Source organism: Micropterus salmoides, unplaced genomic scaffold (genome assembly GCF_014851395.1).
Source record: "Micropterus salmoides isolate LMB-PRFRI ecotype aquatic unplaced genomic scaffold, ASM1485139v1 Ms_hic_scaffold_18, whole genome shotgun sequence".
Lineage (NCBI taxonomy): Eukaryota > Metazoa > Chordata > Actinopteri > Centrarchiformes > Centrarchidae > Micropterus > Micropterus salmoides.
The window spans coordinates 22,666,211-22,688,072 of record NW_024040928.1 but is presented as its reverse complement, the minus strand read 5'-3'; the positions used below and the strand labels follow the sequence as shown (position 1 = coordinate 22,688,072).

Genomic DNA, 21,862 nt, shown 5'->3' with positions numbered 1-21,862 from the left:
CGGATGTTCATCATGCACTTAATGCTACAGTGGAGACCAAGTATTTGAGAAGTAAAAATTGGATCCAAACTGCCTTCAAATGATAAATTCTTAATATTTACAGTGAGTTGGTAGCAAAAAGAGGCCAAGATATAGGAGTCACCGTACATAACAACATAACAGAGTAACACGCATTCAGAGGTGTTTACAATCTTTTTTCCCCTAAACAGCATGTGGTCTGGATGGGACATTAAAGCAGGATCACAGCCTCTCTGTTTCCCGCTTGGCTTCTCTTCACATGGTAAGATAAATGAGTAAATAAAACAAGTAAAACAAGAGTCTGAGTCATACAGTAACTCCAGATTTGAGTCAGTATGATCCCAAAGTAAAGCTTCAACAATAGGAGTGACAGAAAGTAATCATTTTATCTGCAATATTTAAGATTGGCTGTGCTAAAACAAAACTCGTAGATATATATGAGAAACCACTAGTTACCTGTAGGACTAGTTACCTGTCCCTCACATACATAGATACTGTAAAGGGTGAGAACACCATATTAACATCATGCATGATATGGAGGGTAGTGATGGGAAAGATTCCAATGACTGCGAGTTGCAATAGGTCACACCATCGGACAATTTCAGATATCAATATTACTGATAATGACAATAATCCCATGTGTAATAATTTACACACGTCCTCCAATGTCCCTGAGCAAGACACTTACCCCCCTTAAGTCACAGTTGCTCTAGAGGCGTGCAACCTTTGACATAAATAGCAACTGTTAGTCGCTTTTGATAAATTAATTAATGTAATATAAAATGTAATCTAGTCTATTAGCTAATGTGTATCATTAAAGTTACATATGCATATAATTTAGCCCCAACTCAGATAATTTAAGAGCTTTCAAAAAAAAAATGCTAATTTCATAACAGTATATTCTGAATATTCTAGTCAAAAGAACTTAACAGTATGTATTGTGATTTGAACAACTTAAAGCCACTATGTGTAGAATTTGAAAACCTTTGAATTTGGCGCCACCGAGTGGCTCCATCCAAAAAGACACTGACCGCAATGCATAAAGCTGTAAAACATTTCGCTGAGATTGTCTCATTTTTTTGCAAACAAAAACTTACGGCATCAGAGTAAGTTGAAAGAAGCTATTATCTAAAAAATCTATAAACAGTGGTTAGTAAACTTTAAACCTCATCGTCACACTGCAACTCTCTCACTGGCAGGATCGTTACTGCTTCATCATCACGTCTCCCTCCTCTTCCTTGGGGTTCTTGTTTTTACCAAAAAGCATAAACATCTTGAAAGTGATTTTTACGTTGGCTTTTCACAAAATACACCATCTGTTACCGCCATCTGCCATAAAGCACTCTCCCTCTGTGCTGCAAAACAACACAGCAGATTTCCCGCCAAATCTGACTGTTATAATGTAGAAAATGCCGGGTAGGGGGATTACAAACTTTGAATTGTTTTTGGAAAATTACTTTAGGGACTCGTTTCTGTGGGTGTGACTCATAAAGGCCGCAGTTTAAACAAAAAAGCAAATACTCGTTACAGCATGTGTATGTGCAACAGGAGAGCAGACTACCCAGCCCCTGGTCTGTCCGGTCTATTGGTCTATGGTGGAGGCTTTGTTTACCTGAGCAGACGAAGCTCAGCCAAAAGAGTTGGGTTGGTGCTGCCTTTCTCCGGGCTGGCCTGGCACGCTGCGTCATGCTCTACACGGAGACGTCTGATCTCTGCCAAGATCTCTCTGGGAAATGAAAAACATACCGGTCAGCTGAGGGAGAGTTACATGACTGAACAGACGGTGAAATGACAGGGCAAGAACACACACATACACTTCTGCAGGCGTTTGCAGATTTTCTGGAGAAATGCATGTTGGATTCTGGGAATATACTTTAAATCGGACAAGCATCAGCATTTGAGAAACATAAACTCAAACATTGTGAAGGGAAATACCAAAAGAAAGAAAACATGTCAACTGTGCATGAATAGTACTAAATAAGGGCAACAGTTGACGTTTTGCACCTGATAAACATTCATCTTTAGAGCACACTCAAAAGTTTTGCTTTAATTATTGTGTGTATAATTTTGTCTGTATATTATTATAATTACTCTATAATTTTGTAAACAATGACATGTTTCAAAATAAGACCAGTATTCTCTAAACATGGGGTAAAAGTGGGCTGGAACATCAGTATAACAGCCAGATGGGGACACCTGAAATCCTACTGCATATATATATATATATATATATATATATATATATATATATATATATATATATATATATATATATATATATATATATATATACACACACACACACACACACACACATACATACACACACACACAGTGGGTACGGAAAGTATTCAGACCCCTTTAAATTTTTCACTCTTTGTTTCATTGCAGCCATTTTCCAAAAATCAAAAAAGTTCATTTTATTTCTCAGTAATGTACACTCAGCACCCCATCTTGACAGAAAAAAACAGAAATGTAGAAATTTTAGCAAATTTATTAAAAAAGAAAAACTGAAATATCACATGGTCATAAGTATTCAGACCCTTTGCTCAGTATTTAGTAGAGCACCCTTTTGATCCAATACAGCCATGAGTCGTTTTGGGAAAGATGCAACAAGTTTTTCACATCTGGATTTGGGTATCCTCTGCCATTCCTCCTTGCAGATCCTCTCCAGTTCTGTCAGGTTGGATGGTAAACGTTGGTGGACAGCCATTTTCAGGTCTCTCCAGAGATGCTCAATTGGGTTTAAGTCAGGGCTCTGGCTGGGCCATTCAAGAACAGCCACGGAGTTGTTGTGAAGCCACTCCTTCGTTATTTTAGCGGTGTGCTTAGGGTCATTGTCTTGTTGGAAGGTAAACCTTCGGCCCAGTCTGAGGTCCAGAGCACTCTGGAAAAGGTTTTCGTCCAGGATATCCCTGTACTTGGCCGCATTCATCTTTCCCTCGATTGCAACCAGTCGTCCTGTCCCTGCAGCTGAAAAACACCCCCACAGCATGATGCTGCCACCACCATGCTTCACTGTTGAGACTGTATTGGACAGGTGATGAGCAGTGCCTGGTTTTCTCCACACATATCGCTTAGAATTAAGGCCAAAAAGTTCTATCTTGGTCTCATCAGACCAGAGGATCTTATTTATCACCATCTTGGAGTCCTTCAGGTGTTTTTTAGCAAACTCCATGCGGGCTTTCATGTGTCTTGCACTGAGGAGAGGCTTCCGTCGGGCCACTCTGCCATAAAGCCCCGACTGGTGGATTGCTGCAGTGATGGTTGACTTACTACAACTTTCTCCCATCTCCCGACTGCATCTCTGGAGCTCAGCCACAGTGACCTTTGGGTTCTTCTCTACCTCTCTCACCAAGGCTTTTCTCCCCCGATAGCTCAGTTTGGCCGGACGGCCAGCTCTAGGAAGGGTTCTGGTCGTCCCAAACGTCTTCCATTTGAGGATTATGGAGGCCACTGTGCTCTTAGGAACCTTAAGTGCAGCAGAATTTTTTTGTAACCTTGGCCAGATCTGTGCCTTGCCACAATTCTGTCTCTGAGCTCTTCAGGCAGTTCCTTTGACCTCATGATTCTCATTTGCTCTGACATGCACTGTGAGCTGTAAGGTCTTATATAGACAGGTGTGTGGCTTTCCTAATCAAGTCCAATCAGTATAATCAAACACAGCTGGACTCAAATGAAGGTGTAGAACCATCTCAAGGATGATCAGAAGAAATAGACAGCACCTGAGTTAAATATGAGTGTCACGGCAAAGGGTCTGAATACTTATGACCATGTGATATTTCAGTTTTTCTTTTTTAATAAATTTGCAAAAATTTCTACATTTCTGTTTTTTTCTGTCAAGATGGGGTGCTGAGTGTACATTACTGAGAAATAAAATGAACTTTTTTGATTTTTGGAAAATGGCTGCAATGAAACAAAGAGTGAAAAATTGAAAGGGGTCTGAATACTTTCCGTACCCACTGTACATATGAGTCACAACTAAAACTAAAAAGTGAAAGTCTTACAAGAGCATGAGTCAAACTAAAAGTTAATGAATTCAAATTAATAACCCATCCACTATTGCCACACCTGTTTTTGCACTCCAGCTGAGCAATGAGCTCCCTCTTCTGTTTGTTCACATCAAAGTTGATGCTTCGGTTAGGTATCATCTGAAAGAAACACAAAAAAATAAGTTACTGGATCTTGTTTGGTTTTGCATGGACTGTGGGTTGGTCATTTATTATTAAGAAATCAATACATTTTTTTGTCTAGAACTATAGTTTTAAGATTAGAGACGATTAATCAATTAGCTGTCAACTTTTAAACTAATCGCCAACTATTCTGACATGCGATTAATCGGTTTGAGTAATTTGTTAAGATTTTTTCTGATCTGATTGCAGCTTCTTAATTGTGAATAGTTTCTGGTTTCTTTCCTCCTTTATGAAACTGTAAACTGTATATCTTTGGGTTGGAGACAGAACAAGACATTTGAGGACGTCATCTTAGGCTTTGGAACACACACACACTGATCAACATTTTCTGACATTTTATAGACCAAACAACTAATCGACTAATTGAGAATGATAATTGTTAGTTGCAGCCCTCATAACATAGAAGTAACTGATTGTGTGTTTATGCATTTACAGTTTACTATGTGTGAGAAAACAAGTTGTTATTGACTCACTCCTGCACCGTCAGTCTCTGCCAGTCGGGAGGTGTAGCGGGCGATCAGTTTGTGCTCCTCATCTTGTCTGCTGGGACTGTCCACACTACTAACACACAAAGAGAGCAGAGAACACAGAAACTCAATGACTGCAACATACACTAAACAGCATTTATATGGCCCAAAACTGTTGTGAAATATTCACATACAGTATAATCTGTCAAATGTCCACTGTGAGTAACTGTAGTGCGATAAAGGGAGCCAATACTATAACTGACAACACTTTACAGTGCATTCTGCTCTCTAATAACAGGTATGTACACAGCCCAAAAGAGTAGAAAATGTTGTTACTATGCAACTAGGAATACAGTAACAGGCCAAGCCTGCATAAATCCCTGTAACAACAGCAAAGCAACCAATAAATGGAACAAGGAAAAACTTTCAAGTAAAAAGTTTAATTTTTAAAGTTTAATTGTAAACATGCAATGTGATTCTATTTTTTCTGCTACTACTTCCAAAGAGAACCAAAGGTTACCCTAAAATCACCCTGGAAATGTTGGCTTTACGCTACGGCTTTAGCTAGGGCTGGGCAATATGGCCAAAAATGTTATCACGATAAAACATTTCATATAATTTGATCTCGATAATTATCACGATAAATGTCAAATCATTATTTATTTCGAGTTTAAAAGCTGATTTTGCTCCTGAGTGAAAAGTTAAAGAAACCAGATGGTTTATTGTTGTTTTAAATTGGGCTATTCTTTATGGTCAGAACAAGACAAAAACTTGATGCCAAACTTGGATCACTTAACAATTCTGAGGTAGAACATTCAAAATAACAAATATGCAAAAAATAAAGTAAAATCTTTCAAACCCTTTTCCTCTATAAAATAAAGATCTTTATAGAAAAGTTAAGTGATAACTGGTTTGTGATGCAAATAAATTTAAGTAAAGTTTTATTGAACATTTGTTATTAAGAGAAATTATATCACTGTAATTATTATTATTGCTTTACTGCTCAGCCCTGCTTTAAGCTATTGACAAACTTCTGTTCACAGACTAAATTCATTTAAAAAGGATGCTGGACACATCTATGATGCTGAGGTATGAGCTGGGATGTTCTAACTGTAACTGGCCACTGAGTGTAAATGTTGCCCCTGGGGCTGACAGCGTTTAAATCATTGGCTAATGGAGTCACAGTAGACAGCACAACTTGCAAACAAACAGCTTTGAGAGATAGTTTACACAATGATTTTATTTTTACTTTGATTTTCACTACAATGATGATAAACTACAGTAAAATTATCACATTTGGATACATTTGACTAAGTTAAGGCCTAACTGTACTTCACCTTGCTCCCCTCTTTACACCCTCCCTGACTGCCTTATGTAACCACCCCTGCTGTATCCCTGAACCTCTCTCACCATGGGCTGCTCTGGAGGCGATTCACATACGCAGCGATTAGAGCGTGTTCCTCGTTCATGCGCTGAGCGGCTGCCAAACTGGATGAGAGGAAAAATAGACAGGAAATAAACAATCAGCATCACACACACTGATTATGATCCCATCTCACCAATTTGCAGGAATTACACTAGCAGCCATGCATTTTTGATGGATGTGTACGATTGTATGATGTGACAGACTGTTTCAGTATTGTCAACATAGCCCTTTTTCTGCATATCTATGCTGAGAATTTACATTATTCAGATTATAATATATTCTCATTAACTATATATATCGCATATATGATGGCATATTTATTTTTAAACAACATGTAATTTCTTACATATTTTCATTATGCTTTTTCCATTCCGTATTGTATTGCTGTCACTCTGCATACGGTGAAAATATAATGTCTTTTTGGTTTTGGTAAGATTGCATTTAATCATATCACACTTTGTCAGCAATGGAATGATAAAATCCAGTTTTTTTCCATTGTTGTCCCTGGTGTATTCATTCCTCCAGAGCTTCTCAAGATGGAAACAGGCAGTCAGTGTCTAACTTAAAAAAAAAAAACATTACAAAATATGAACAACAAACTGGAAAATATATTAAGCAAGCCCAGTCACATTTTCCCCATGAAGCAGACATGGTAAAAGGTATTGTAGATCAGATCCAGAAACCACATTATGTATCTTTCTATATCTTTAATGTATACATTTCAGCTGAAGATGTATTTTTTCCTTGCAAATGCCATCTGTTTAATTCTCTGTTCACCTGTAGGCTGCAACTAATAATCATTTTCATTATCAATAATTATGCCAATAGTTTTTTCCAATTAGACATTAATATAAAATTGAAAAGAATGGTGACTGGGAGACGAAAGTGACATACTGTATCTATTCTTTGGTTGCAGCATGTTGGGACGCATTTTATTGCCGTCAAATCTAATCAGCAAAATAAAATTGCCAACGTGTGTAAAGTTTGTGTAAAAGAAATAGTAATTTACAAGGAACATGCTTTTAAAAACCTAATATATGTTAACTCAAGCAAGTTACTACCCATGGCCTTGAAGGTCCAGTGTGTAAGAATTAAAGCTACTCTCCAGATGTGACACTCATACTAGAAAAAAGGTAGCGGAGCCCAGTTAGACATGCAGATAAATTAGCGGTCCTAGTAGCTGATAGAGTCTCACAAGGCACAATGATATTACGACACCATGACAGTCCGAGGATAACTGGTTAGCATGCTAACTTCAGTAGATATTTCAGCAACACAATGCACAGACATCTTTGACATAACGTCATAACTGTTACTTCACATTCTGTTTGTTATCTCATTTTTAGAATCTTTTAAACAAATTGGCCATATTTTAAACACTTGTATCTTCAAAAAAACGGAAAATTGTAATATTCTAATCTGACAGAACAAAATACGACAAATACTAAACTGGTATTTTCCACTCTTCGTGTCAGTCTTTACCTCTTGGAGGACTCGGGCACTGATGAGGACAGCAACATGGCCTCACTGGTGTTCCTAACAGGGCGAGATGGGCTACACACACACACACACACACACACACACACACACACCAATATTAACAGTAGAGTAAGGATAAAAACATTGAAATCATTAAATTACAAAGTCCTGCCTGTCAGAAAACACACATTCCTTCACTCACACTCACACACTCTCACGTGCCTTTGAGTGCAATCATGCAATAGTGAATTGTGTGAGCAAACACAGACAGGGCAAAGATCACCAGAGGGAGAGAAAGAAAGAGAAAAAGAGTGAATGCAGATCCAGAGGGAATTGAAAAAAGACAGAAATTCAGAGAAATGCAAGTCTGGGAGAGGAATGACACGGCATCATTATAAGCATACTCACATGAGCGCTAAGTGCAGTCTCTGTGTGCTGGCCTGAATATGTGCCCAGTGCTTGTAGGTCTGTAATGACCCAGTCTGCTGATGTTTGGAAAATCAACTGTGTGGATCTAACCACAAAGGGCGGAGCAACCTAAGCAGTTGACTATAGAGGTGGGAGGTCTCATGTTATCTGAACTGTGTGTGTACATGTAACTGCACCGGTGATAACGGACCAAAATGTTATTTTAAGCCAAGAGTCTGCTTCTTGGTAATAAAGGTTTCACTTTCCGAAATGAAAAATGTTAACTTTCACGTTAGAGCTTCTACAAAGCCCTTCAATTGTACCAGTGCTTGACTGAAAATTACTGTTGTATGCACTTATATATAAGGCTGGTTTATAGTCTTTCAGAGGAATTGTATTGTGTCAATATGTTTAAACTGTGTTACAGAATGTTGTTGTTGCTTGAAGAAAAGTAGTTGAAAAGTAACAAGTTAGAAAGGTTTTTTAAAAAAGGCCCTACTTCTGTAACTTTGACTTTAGAAGTAACATGTGACATTGTTTCTATCTATTGTTTGATAACAGTGCTATTTCCAACGCCACTGACTGCAAGACCAAGCAACAGCGGCCACTGCGGCCATGAGTGGTAATTCATTACAGGCTAATGGCAGATTAAATTTTACTAAAATCCCTTAAGATTGTCTAGAGCCATCTTCTTTATTGACTTTATCATTAGGCAGAGTGACTGAAAGTGAGCGGGAACCAAAACGAGGAAATAACAAGCGTCTTTTCAGTGAGGTACAACCACAGACTGTACAAAAGAAATGTACGTAGCCAGTGTTGTGAGGTCTTACACTATGTTGGCGAGGTTTAGGGTCCTCTCAGGTTCCTCTGGGTAAATTGGATGAGGGGGCTCTCTGGACGACACACAGCCCAAAGTCCTGCTCAGGGCTCGGCCAAGCTTTGTCGCCGGTGACTTCTACACAAATAATCACACACACACACACACACACACACACACATATATATACATGCAACAGTCAGGTCAACATTTATAAACTGTGGGATTTTGTTGACATTTATAACAAAGACATTTTCTGCAGCAATGTTAACTACACTTAAGGACAGGATTGAACTCCATGGATAACAGCCATACTTGCCTTCAAGAGCCATACTTGAATACAAATCTGTAACCGTGTGGTTCTTTTTTTGTAGATCTAAGTTTGGTGGAGTCAGGTGATTTCGGTATGGTTAGCTTACTGAGACCATTACTGACTAAGTTTGCTTGAGGTACAGTATTTCCAGGAAATCCTTGAGGACATGTGGGTGATAAATTGCAATGAAAATACATAATATAAATAATACTTGAACTTGGAAGCACATTTTATTGGTTTTAATGTGTTTATTACCTGGTTTGCATTTAAGTAAATGTATTATATTAAAATTATTATATATTAATTTCACACTTGTATCAAGTCAAAACAATTTAAAGCCAGGAGTTTAAAGATCAGATGATTATTGTCAAGTTCTGGCTTCAGTTTCTGATTTTTAAGGTCACTGTTTTAAGGTGGATACACCTCATCAAACAGAAAGGAGAGGCAGATGTAACTGTGTTTCCTTGGTGTAAAGGAAATTTGTACTATATAATTTTGAAGTAAAGCCCATGAACTAAGAATAAACTGGACCCCAAAACATAATCCTGTAGGAAATGACATGTAAAGCCTGCTGAGGATTATTAGGATGAGTTTCCTGCGAAGATTCGATTAGACAGGCAGGAACTGCACTAGCAAAGAGATTTATCCCTTAAACTGAAACATTAATAAGACAAATTATGCCAAGCCTGGGTGATGAATAATTCAACAACTATGTTCCCATCTATAAATATATAATTTCTTCATTGAAAACATTTCCCCTTCAGGCTAGTGCAACTTTTTTGGAATGTCTTGTCCTTTTATAGGATTTTTGGAACATACATCATAATTAGCAAAAAGTTAACAATATTTGGATGGAAATACACCTGTATTTGGCCCTGAGTCCCTGTCCAGATTGATCAAAATAGTAAATCTCTTTAAAATACTGTCTTTAACCAGATTGTCTTAATTTTACGGTTCTGAAACAGAGAGCGTTGCGTTACTTTGGCAGCTATTAATATACCTGGGTGGCCCGCCGAAGTAGCATACGTGGGAAACACTGTATTTAAAGTTGTGTAGGTCTATATTTTGTTAATATTACACTATAAACCTAGTCTTCCAACTGTGTGTCACGTGACTATTTTGGTCCAGTCATGATTGAGTGATCATGCCTATGATGAATATAACATTATTATGTCTTACTTTCCAAGTGCCCCACTGTCAAGGTCTAAATTCATAATAGTTCTCACAAAGATGGAGGTCCATGAACCACACACACACACACACACACACACACACACACACACACACACACACAGAGTTACCCCTGGTTGACGAATGAGTAACCACACATGGACTCACCCAGGACGAGTGCTCCTTCATCTGATGCTGGTTGCTATGAGAGCCGCTGGCGTTGCCGCGCCAGAAGCAGTTTTGGCAGAGCTGGTAACCACGGCAACGGAGGCAGCGATAGCGGAAGCCTGTCATACCGTTTCCACGACAGAAGGAGCATGACACAGGATGATAAACTGAGAGAAAGAGAAGAAGAAGAAGACACTGAATCTGTTAACCACAGTGTTAGAGTCTCACAGGTCGATCAAGAGGAAACACAGCTGGCCTCCCACTATAGCAGGTGCTCAGGAAAATCCAAGATGGAGACGCACTAGTCAGACTGAAACTGGACTTTAGAGGTCAATACTGATATCAATATTTGAAAATGATTAGTTATATCAGCCTTTATTTATTTGTTTAGATTACTTCAATATAATAAATATAAAATAAATGGGTTTTGGCAATGTCTCAAACTTTTTTAGAACTGATTAAAATATGTCTGAAGCAGCTTATGTTACAGTTACAAAATAAACTTTATAATAAAAGGTTACAGTAAAAGATAATTCCAATTTTGAACATTAAAGTTTACTGGAAATTAAAAACACGAAACAGTGTGTGTGTGTGTGTGTACCATGTTCCACATTGGCCAGGCGGTGCATGAGAGGCAGCCATACAAGACACTGAGGAGGGTCAACTACGATGTCCAGGAACATGTTGAGCATCACCCTCTTCTACATCGGTAACAATTACAAAAGACAAAACTCTTCAGGAACTCAGAAAAAGTCACAATAATAGCACCAAATCAAAAATGAACCATTAGAATCAAATTCAGTTCTTATAATCCTGCGTGAAGAAATTGAGTCATTGCCGAAACAGTGTGGATAATATAATACCACTGTTAGGAATAGCAGGTAACTAGAGAAAATCAAATTTATTATAATCTGTGAAATAAATCTGCATAATAAACAACAGATGGATGAGACGTGTGAGCGTACCTGTTGTGGGAAGCACGAGCGTGCTAAGGTGTGTGTGTAGCCAAAGGACGGCCCTTCATGTACAGCGGTGGGCAGCCTGAGAGCCTCCCTCAGAAAACCATCAAACTTGGACTGTACCAACACGCCACTGGAGTCAGATACCTGAGAAAACACATCTACATACACAATTAGGAAAGCATTGTAGTAAATTATATTGATTTCCATATAGACATGTAGTGTGGACTTTAACCAAAAACTAAACGTAGATTTTAATAGTTAACCCTGTGGGGAAAAGCTTTGCGTCTCCATAATGGGACTGAATACATTCTTAATGAACACATGATTAATAAAAGCAAGTAAACGTACATAAGAAAACAGCAGCATTGACATGCATTTTCCACAAGGTGGCACATATGTGACATGTACAGTAAACTCAATAGACCAACATGCAGTGTGGTCACAGAGGAGCACAATCCCGTAATGTTTCTAACTTTGCCCTGTTGGAAGTTGTTGACATTTTAGTTAAACAGTTACTGTTTACAGCTACAGTTATTATTTCAGTGATTTTAATGCGCATTTAATGCATCTGTAATTACTTTGTAAGATTATCCAGCTTTGTAAATTGGCCTATTTAACATTCCAAGATACTTCCATGTTCATAATTAATGTAGTCAAAGTTGCAGGCATGATCACTGGACCAAAATAGTCACCTGACACCCAAAGTTGGAGGACAGTAAAATTGGTTAAAGGTGTAATATTTACAAAATATATCCCTACAGCTTGCACTAACTTTAAATACACTGATTTTGACATATACTTTACTTTGGCGGGCCGGCCGGGTATATTAGCATCTGCCAAAGTATATTCGGTAACCCACTTTAGCATTTTGTAGAGAAACACAGACAGAGAGATGTTATCTGATATTACAGTATGCGCACACGGTAAAAATTTTACATTACACAGCAACAGTGAACACACCACTGCAGATGTCACTCACTAACGTTATTTTCAGTTTAGATCCACTTGTGGCGCACTTGAAAACTGAATCACGGGTGAGTTTATTAATAACGGCGAGTTTATGAAACGTACTGCTGATGGAGAAAGTCAGCAGACACATACAGGAAGAGAGAAAGACAGAAAGAGACGGAGCAAGCTGGCGTGTTTGCTGTGAGAGACCAGAGGTGCAGGCTAGGTCTGTGTGCCTGTGTGAGTGTGGGGAGAAGAGAAAAAGAGCAGATTCAAGTAGTAAATAAACACTAAACTAAACTAAGGTGGAAAATTACTTAGAATAACCTACTGTCAATACAAATAGGCCTACACAGCTACCGCCCCCACCAGCCGCCGCCGCCGCCCCCAGATACTCTGACTTTATGAGAGCTCAATAGTCCGGGGAGCGGGTGTGTCATGGTTCTGACTCTTGGGTCCGCAACACAAGGCCATGGACTTTTGTGACGCAGTTTCGGTCTCGGTTTCAGAACCACTACAGCCCTAAACAATACAAATACAAAAATGCATACTCTTGCTCCTGATAAGCTATCATTATCACTATTTCTTTTGTTTACACCCAAAGCCTACATGTGCACTCAGTAAGTTCATGCCCATTTACTGAGGAATGTTTTAAGTGTTTCTGGGAAGTGTAAGATAATTTATCTGTAATAGATTCCATGCCAGTCTTGATGGTACACACTGATACTCACAGCGGAGTTTATCTACCAGTTTCCCTCCACACAGTGTGGCCAGCATTGCCTTCACAGACAGCACCGTCAGACGGCTATTTGGCTCACTGAAACAAACACACACACACAAACACATATGACACTAGAGCACAGTATTGTGAAATTATCACATGTGGATATGTGTTTCACATTTAAACAACAGGAAGTCAAGGTGCAAAAAGGTGGGCATCAAGAAACACATATTTCCTTCCACAGTATCCACAGATTTGTCTGTACCAACCTGTCAATGGCAGCAAGTAAGAATTCGACTAATAGGACGGTACTCTCTCGCGGGTTGATGGTGTGTGTTGTGGGCAGGCGCTTGCTGAGCTGGTTGAACAGGGAGGACACCAGGTTCTCCAGTCTGGTCACAGAGATGCCAGCGTTCAGCTCTACGGCGTTCAGACCAGCGTCCCGCACCGCCTCAATCACGTTGTATATGTCGATCAGATGTACTGGAATGAGTCAAGTCAGTGAAATCTTCAACGAAAAGTATTTTTTATTCATTCCACTAAAAAAGAGACACGGGTAACATTTTAAATCTTATTTTGTCATATAGACAAGTTTCTATAAATTTATTTGACAATTTTTTTTTTGACACAAACAGACTAAAATTCAAACTTTCATGTCATTCTCACGATAATTAATGAAGGAGACGAAGGTTGACTCACAGTTGCATCTCTTCTGTATGAATCTGAGCTTGCAGGCTGTTCGATATGTAGAGAGACAAATACCATCGAAGTTCTGCTCCCCTGTGACCAAAGAAGAAGACATTTAGAAGCTCTGCTGTGTCATAATGCATCTGTAGTGGAGAAAAGAAAATCTCTGGGCTTATGAAAATCTCATCAATCTCCAAAACTGTAGCCGCTCAGAATAAACTCCCTGTGCTTTTGATGGAGTGATATATTTATGAATAGAGAATAAATCTAATTTTAGTGTAAAAAAAAAAATACAATTACAGAAATGTCCATGTTCCTGCAAACAAGCAAATAAATATTTCCAAAGGGTTGAGAAGGGTTGAGCAGAGGTCATGTAAGGCTTATATTAGGGTTCAAAGGTCACTCACCCATCTCCACAAAGATCTGTCTCCCCTCTGCTCCTGGTGTCGCTGGAGTCCCCCTCCCTCTGTCTCTCTGTCCCCCCTCCTCCATCACCATCCTGCACAAAACACAAGACAGCAGGAGAACTCAGCACCTGTTTCCATCCAAGTATTGAAAAACATGTTTATGCTCCAGTGAGGTGGAAAAGATTTTAAAGAGGTGGTATTATGCTTTTTGGCTTTTTTCCCTCTCCTTTATTGAGTAATATCTCTTTTTGTGTATGTAACAGGTTTGCAAAGTGAAAAAGCCCAAAGTTCAGCCCAAAGGACACCCAGAAAGCTCTGCTCTGAACCGCTTGAAAACAACTCGTTTGTAGTCCAGCCCTTCACTTCCTTTACTTGTAACATCACAATGAAAACTTGACGTAAAGCTTGAGAGAGATGAGAGGTATGTGCTGCAGCTCAGTGTTTTTGAGGGAGTGTCGGAGTAGCTGCTTGGCGAGAATTATATAAGGCGCGGTTAGCTTTCTTCCGTCACAAGTATGAAAGGGAAGCGGTTGGACAACAAATGAGCTGTTTTCAAGCAGTTCATAGCAGAGCAAACCTATTACATGCACAAAAAAGGTATGTAACTCAATAAAGGAGAGGGAAAAAGCCAAAAAGCATAATACCACCTCTTTAACCATTTAGCTGTAAGGTCCAGAAAATTGTCAAAAATGTCGATAAGTGTTTCCCGAAGCCCAAGGTGACATCATCAAATGTCTTCTTTTGTCCACAACCCAAATATATTCAGGTTAAGCCTAGTTCACACTACACAATTTTTAGCCCGATTGGCCGCACGGCAAGCTCGGCACATCACTCCACATCGCCAACGTCCACCAGATCTCTAGTATGCCAAATACTCGACTCGATATCTACATAGAGCCCTGTCAGCTCGTGTAGTGTGTGACCCCCTGTCACCGATCAGTCACGTAGTGTGAACACCAAAGCGACTTCAAGACTGCTGTCACAAGACGGCAAGTTGTGTAGTGTGAACAAGACGGCGACTACTCAAAGTGATTAATTGATAATCAAAATAGTTGGCATTTGATTTAATAGTTGACAACTAATCATTTAATTGACTAATCATTATAGCTCTATAGGCAGTATTGTTGCTGTTCAATGAATTGTACCAGAGTTACCTTAAACCTCACTCATCAGTTCCCCTCTTATTTATCTGACGTCCATTGTCATTGCATGAGCATTGTTTGGTGTTGACTTAACGCATTTCCTTTTTGGTCTTTTGCAGGAAATGTGGTCAACAACGACTTCAAAGACCAACAGCAATCGATTTTTGAAATGTTCTCCATGTTTCAGGTGGATTTGTACAACATTTACAACAAAATTTATTAAAATTCAGATAAACCTAAGGAACTAAATGGACAGAAAATACATGGCACTGACAAACGAGGCACTGCGTGACTGTAACTTTTATTTTTACACATGCATGCATACCGACCCCCCCCCCCCACACACACACACACACACGCTCACACGCTAGAAGCAGGTTTAGAGTCAAATTCACGACCACCAGAGGATGAGTTGAGTGCTTGGTAAATGAACATATTAATGAGAGTAGCTGACGAAATCTGATCTGTAGGCTGGCATTTAGACAACTTAACAAGGCTACACAGAGAAGGAGAGGGGGAGGGGAGGTTGGACTGTAAACGAACGAAAGAAAGTAAGTTGTTAACCACTGCTGTCAGGTGACACAGAAATCACCAGGAGATCAGTCACCATGGTAAAAGTTACACTACACCACAAAACCGACACACACGCACTTACACAAATATTTGCATTCCTTGTATAAATGTGGTGACAAGCCAACCTCAGACACACACATTTTCTGCGCTTGCACGGATGCAAACACACACACACACACACATTCCAAAGAGGATTTGAAAGCTTCCCTGGAGACTTCATCCTCCATCCAGACAAAAGAAGGATTCCTCCTTTCTCTCACTCTCTCACACAGAGACACTCTCTCTCACATTCCCATGTGTCTTTATACAGCTGTTTCATTGCTATTTCACACACACACACACACACACACACACACACACACACACACACACACACACACAGCTGCTGATACCAGTTAGTCATGTGCAACCTTTCCAAATGTCCTCTCTCGACAACTTACAGTGACAGTCACGCCACTTCTTTATAATGCCCTTGACGCACCCTAGACAACCTTCGTCAGAGGACTCCGTCTCACGTTACCTGACTGTAAGTTCCATCTTCACCACAATTTCAAACATGTTTAATAAAATCTGGAATCTCCACATACACCAGGATTGTAGGACAGCAAGTTGTCTCTTGCCCACAAATGAATCTGTAACTTATTGCAGATCTGTAACCGGTTGTTTGTTTTGTTTTTTTAACATCGGCACTACAAGGAAGAGACAATAGGCCTCATTACATCCTTTACTGGTGCTCAACAAATAAGCTCATTTCCCCACTTGTTTTTATGTTGTGTAGATTATACCTTAAGTTCTGTCACAATTACATAATTACAAACAATTACTTTCATTACTGACTAATCTTGAGATTATTTTCTTGATTAATCATCACATGTTGAAATTGTTTCTTTTGTCAGACCAACAGTCCAAATCACAAACATAAGCAGTTATGATCACACACTTGAAAGCTTGAAAAATGACTTGATGACTTGATCGATTATCAGAGTAGTTGCAGGTAATTTTCTGTCAATCCACAAATTGATTAATCTGCCCTAAATATTGTCTTAGAAATATATTTATCTTACAATATCAAATATTACAGAAACAATAATGATGCCAAAGCTTGAAATGATGATTGCAACTGCAGTTCTGGATCTGCATTGGATATGGAGCTGGTCTGGGTCGAGGCACAGTTCGATGTGGCTGCATCTTATTCTTACAACCAGCTTGTTTGAGATCCGTCTGTATTAGTTCCTATTCCTATGCAGCACATTTGTATGAAGATAAAACTTTCATGCTGCACCACTAGAGAACATTTCTGCTTCTCTGTATCTCTACTGTTGAGCCTATATTGACATTAGTGCTGGGTGACGATTAAAATTTTTAAATTTGCGATTAATCATAATTAATTGCATAGTTATGCATAAAATTGAATAATGAATTCTGAAGTAGTGTATTGCACACTTTTAATTTAAATGTACTGCTATTTAACTTGTTAAAACAAGTTACCATCAGAGTCCAGTTTTCTTGTTTTTTTCTGAACAGGTATCACCAGAAACATTTTTCTTTAATCAGGGAGCAGCATAAAAAGTCTATGTTCAGTAGCAAGTGTCCCTGTTAGAGTGAATTGAAGTCTTGCGGTGGTGCTCGCCTCACGCACATGTCCGCTGCCAAAGCTGAATTGTCTTTAACTTTTTGTATGTGACGCGCAGCACAAATCGTTGGAAGAGAGACTGATCCTCGCTAATTGTTAATAGGACAACAACAAATTCGCATGGCAGACCATCCCTGCAAAACTAGATGAAGGCCTATCAGGTAAAGTTATGTAGCCTATAATTTTAACTTAAGTTAAATAGGCTACAGCTGTGTAGCGCACAGAAGCCGTTTCCATTGTTACTCTCAATACAGTGGCTGCCGTTTATTCGCGGAGCGCTTGTCTCCTGTTTACCTGAGGAGCGTACAGCAGCCCCCGTCGGGCCAAACGACTAAATTGAGATTTTAAAAATGTTCCTAAGACCAACGTCTTCCCCAATATTAATCAGCATGCAGTGTGTAGCTATCCACTTCTCCCACCCGCTGCATCCAACATAGTCTACAGAAACATCCCACCCCTCCTGTGACCCATGGTTTCACTGTATGTGTATTCAGAGCTAGTGAGAAATGGACTTTCAAATTATAATGACTGCGTTAACGTGCGATAAAATAATTATCATAACTAATTATTATAATACGTTAACATGCCCAGCCCTAACTGACATAGACTGGCATTGTGCCTCTCATATGTTTAACTGAATGCATCAGCAGAGTGGGACATGCAGGGGAAACAACAAGACTTGCTGACCCTGATATCCAGAACAGAGCCTGCAATAAAGGAAGGCAGCTGAGCAGGTGGATGCATGTGAGGCAATGAAAAGCTTGCTGCTAAAAAGTTTTATTGACACTAATTATGACTTCTTTGAAGAGCAGAGCTTGGATTGGATGTTACATGAGCCAAAAACGAGCTGTGAGTGTTTCCAAAAGTCTCACCAGCAGTTACCACACTGAACCCCCTTGTGAGTAAATTGTTATTTCCAGCCTGGCCTTAGTGATAACTACACTCTGTCTGTCTGTCTATGTCTGTCTGTCTGTGTATAGCTGACATGGAGGAACATTTGGTCAGTGAGGTTCGCTTCTTATTTTAACTCTGAAAGCTTTAAACCACCTTAGATATAATTACCCTTCCCACAATTACCCCCAACTATGTCAGAGGGCGAGGAACAGCTTTGCTGCTGTTTTCCAAAAATCGAAGTCCCTGCTTCATAAATGACTGGTTCACCTGTAGCTACCTAACATTCACTCAAAACAATACAATACAGGACAAATATTGTAGGTGATAATAGATAAACAACATCATGCCACAAAGCCATAAAGTTTTATAAAGTACAAAATTCTTCTTCTAATCTCAATTAAAACTTCTTATAAACAGAGAGAAAGAAGTTAAACGCAATTTATACTTCTGCGTCAAATCGACAGCGTAGCCTCTGCGTGGCCCCCTACCCTACAGGCCCATTTATACTCCTGCGTAGGGTCTACGTGCGTAGCTATGCCGTAGGCACTAGCCATACTTGTGCATAGGTGTGTTATTCTGCAATTATACCCCCAAACGCTAGTCGGCAGTAGCGCCACAGCGTCCACTGTGTTGACTATTGCCAGGCGAGCAGGCTAACTTCTTGTTTAGCCCTCCGCTAACAGGAATGGGGGTAAAATTGTAAACGTGCGGCTGGTTTAGCCGTTTCAAATGTTACCAAGTGGATCACATTCTAATAGTGAAACGAGTCATTTCGCTCGGGTTGTGATGGTGAAATATATTGATCCACCGTGTTACAGCTGCTGTTTTGGGCGATAGTAAAAGTTACTTCAAAGCACGGGCACTTCACAGAGCTTACGGTCCGTGTCGCCTCGACGTGTAGTTACATTTTTGAGGAGGTGCACGTCAGGCTAGGACGCCGTAGGGTAGGGGGCTACGCCGTCGATTTGACGCAAAAGTATAAATTGCATTATGCAGGAGTATAAATCAAGCCTAAAGCTGTCTGATTTATAGGTTTTGTGTCAAAAGTAAGACTAACAGTTACATCTACTTATATTCTCCTCCTAAGGGGATAATGATGAATTATAAATGAAAATCAAAAATTGAGAAATTTCATTTATTTTCTTTTGATTGACATTGTAATTTCATTTTGATATTTGGAGAATGTGGTGGAAACAAAACTAAGGGTCTACAGACATGCCTTATGGGGCTGACTTTGAGCTAAATGCATCAGCACGCTAACATGCTCACAATGACAATGCTAACATGCTGATGTTTGTTGTACCATGTACCCCATCTTAGGACATAAATATTGCATGTTAGGATGCTAACATTAGCTAATTATCACTAAACACCTAGTACAGCTGAGGCTGATGGGAATGTCATTAGTTTTGCAAGTGTTTGGTCATAAACCAAATTACTAAACAAACAAAGTGTTTGACCTGATGGTGGCACTAGACGACATTGGCTTCCCTTGAGTCACGTTGCGAGTCCGTCTAAAATACAAATGTTTTAGTTTTAACTTGTTTCTGTTATTAAAACACAAAGTTATCACATTATTTGAGTGGGTAGAAAAGTAATTGCTTTACTACCACACTGTTTACTAAATGATTGCTCCCTCAGAAGTAAAACTGTAAAAATGGATTTTATGTCGAGGTGATAAGACACAAAAAGCTTTGTTCACAAAACAAACAAGTCCTGAATCATGAGCAGTGAAAATGTATATTTGTTTCAAGTGGAAATAAAAGCCCTCACACACTCAGTGGAAACTCTAAAGTAAAACTAAAAGTTTATTTGTGAAGTGCTGGCTGAAGTCTTCACTCAGGGAGCTCAGCTATAGATTAAAGTACAGAGCAGGACAGAGAGAGGGGGAATAGGGCAGAAGTGGAGAGGTATATACAGCGTACTGCATGTGTGTTGCTTTTCTATGTTTGTGTGGGTGGCGATGCACACTGCAGTTGCACCATGGTGTTTTATTATGGCTGACATTTGCTGAGCTTCACAGAAACAAACACACAAACAACACATGCTGCTCTGAATACACACACAAGCTGAAACAGAGGATACACTCTCAGACTTCCGCTAACTTAAGGTTTAACTTGCCCATGCAGACGTGCACGTGTGTGTGTGTGTGTGTGTGTGTGTGTGTGTGGTCATACCTCTCTGTGTCAGGGGGTCACACAGGACAGAGGAGCCTCAATATAGGACGTCTAGCAGAAAGAAGAGAAAGGCAATTATAGAAGTCTTTTCAGTCTGTGGAGAATAATGTCAAAGGCTCTTTGGGGACACACTCTAATAAAGACAACCACACTCTCTTACATCTCTATACTCTCATTAGATCTGTGCACATTGTTGCTTGCCGTCATAGGCAAAATTGTCTTTATTATGCTATAAATAAATTCTGGTCAGTTATATAATCTGTAGTTATTGTTGATATAATGACTGATCCTCTCTGACTGAAGTCCACCTAATCTGTCATGTTGTTATCAATTCATGACTAATTTATTTGATCCCCTTCAGTTATGGCAGGATGCACTGATCTTAAAGACCTTAAACTGGTAGTATTTCATGCTATCACAAATATGACTGCAAATTGCAATTCCCACAGCAAAGAATGAAAATACTGTTTACTTTATTATATTTATACAGTCTAAATGTACAATGACCACAAGACATGCGATATTTCTGCACTTGCATATTTTATTTCTGTGCATGAGCTGTACATTAAGGAAGCTGAATTCATGCAGCCACCAAATGGGCATAAAAACACTGAAAACCTAAAGAGAGCTGGATGTGAACAACATCCTGCCTGAACATCAATCAAAACAAATTGCAAGAAGCAGATAGTTACATCCTGTCAGCAGGTGCCACAAGTAAGACAGACAGGTAGCTGTAATACAGACAACTAATACATACATACTGTAAACATTTAATTGTCTTATAGATGGAAATTCAAATGCAAAAAGCAATGACACTACGCTATACTTTAAGTCAACACCACCAGACATGTTGACTTATCATATAGGCTACAAGAATATGATGTTCTTGTTCACATCCGGTAACCAAACTCAAATACCGCAAAAGATCTTAATCATCACATTGAACACTGTCGACCTGTCTCTATATTTTCAGCTGTATTTTCAAAAACTTCCTCAAGTATCACATTTATTGAGTAAGCGTGGTTGTTGCTTCAGACTAGCAGACCAAAATTCAATACTTTGAGCACTGACCAAAATGTGTCCTTCTTCATTCAAAGTATTTTATTTAAAGCTGATGTGTTCAACAGTTTTCCATATTTTGTTGAATGAATGACCATTCTCCCCAAACTAAGATATCAAAAAAGTATATAAGTATTGCACATGCACATATACTCAAGTGATCACATATAACTGCATTATGTAAATATTATAATGTTAAG

General features: G+C 39.2%; 1 protein-coding gene across 15 annotated transcripts in view; it reads right to left on the bottom strand.

Moving 5' to 3' along the window:
* Positions 1-21,862, bottom strand: part of LOC119908468 (dystrobrevin beta-like) — a 37,062-nt gene that overhangs the window by 9,408 nt on the left and 5,792 nt on the right. For 12 of the 15 annotated variants that reach the window (XR_005445281.1, XR_005445283.1, XR_005445282.1 and 9 more), the window contains exons 2-15: positions 20,604-20,654; positions 14,185-14,276; positions 13,790-13,870; positions 13,360-13,573; positions 13,101-13,186; positions 11,425-11,579; positions 11,061-11,160; positions 10,460-10,626; positions 8,822-8,946; positions 7,587-7,658; positions 6,089-6,166; positions 4,685-4,772; positions 4,090-4,169; positions 1,631-1,744 (exon numbers count right to left, since the gene is read on the bottom strand). Coding sequence is in view for 7 of the 15 variants with exons in the window: in XM_038726166.1 (XP_038582094.1) it covers positions 1,631-1,744; positions 4,090-4,169; positions 4,685-4,772; positions 6,089-6,166; positions 7,587-7,658; positions 8,822-8,946; positions 10,460-10,626; positions 11,061-11,160; positions 11,425-11,579; positions 13,101-13,186; positions 13,360-13,573; positions 13,790-13,870; positions 14,185-14,275 (1,451 nt within the window). In the remaining 8 variants the exon portion in view is untranslated. Of the gene's footprint in view, positions 1-1,630; positions 1,745-4,089; positions 4,170-4,684; positions 4,773-6,088; positions 6,666-7,586; positions 7,659-8,821; positions 8,947-10,459; positions 10,627-11,060; positions 11,161-11,424; positions 11,580-13,100; positions 13,187-13,359; positions 13,574-13,789; positions 13,871-14,184; positions 14,277-20,603; positions 20,655-21,862 lie in introns of those variants that run through there. The other 3 variants (XR_005445286.1, XR_005445287.1, XM_038726171.1) reach the window with 3 other exon arrangements.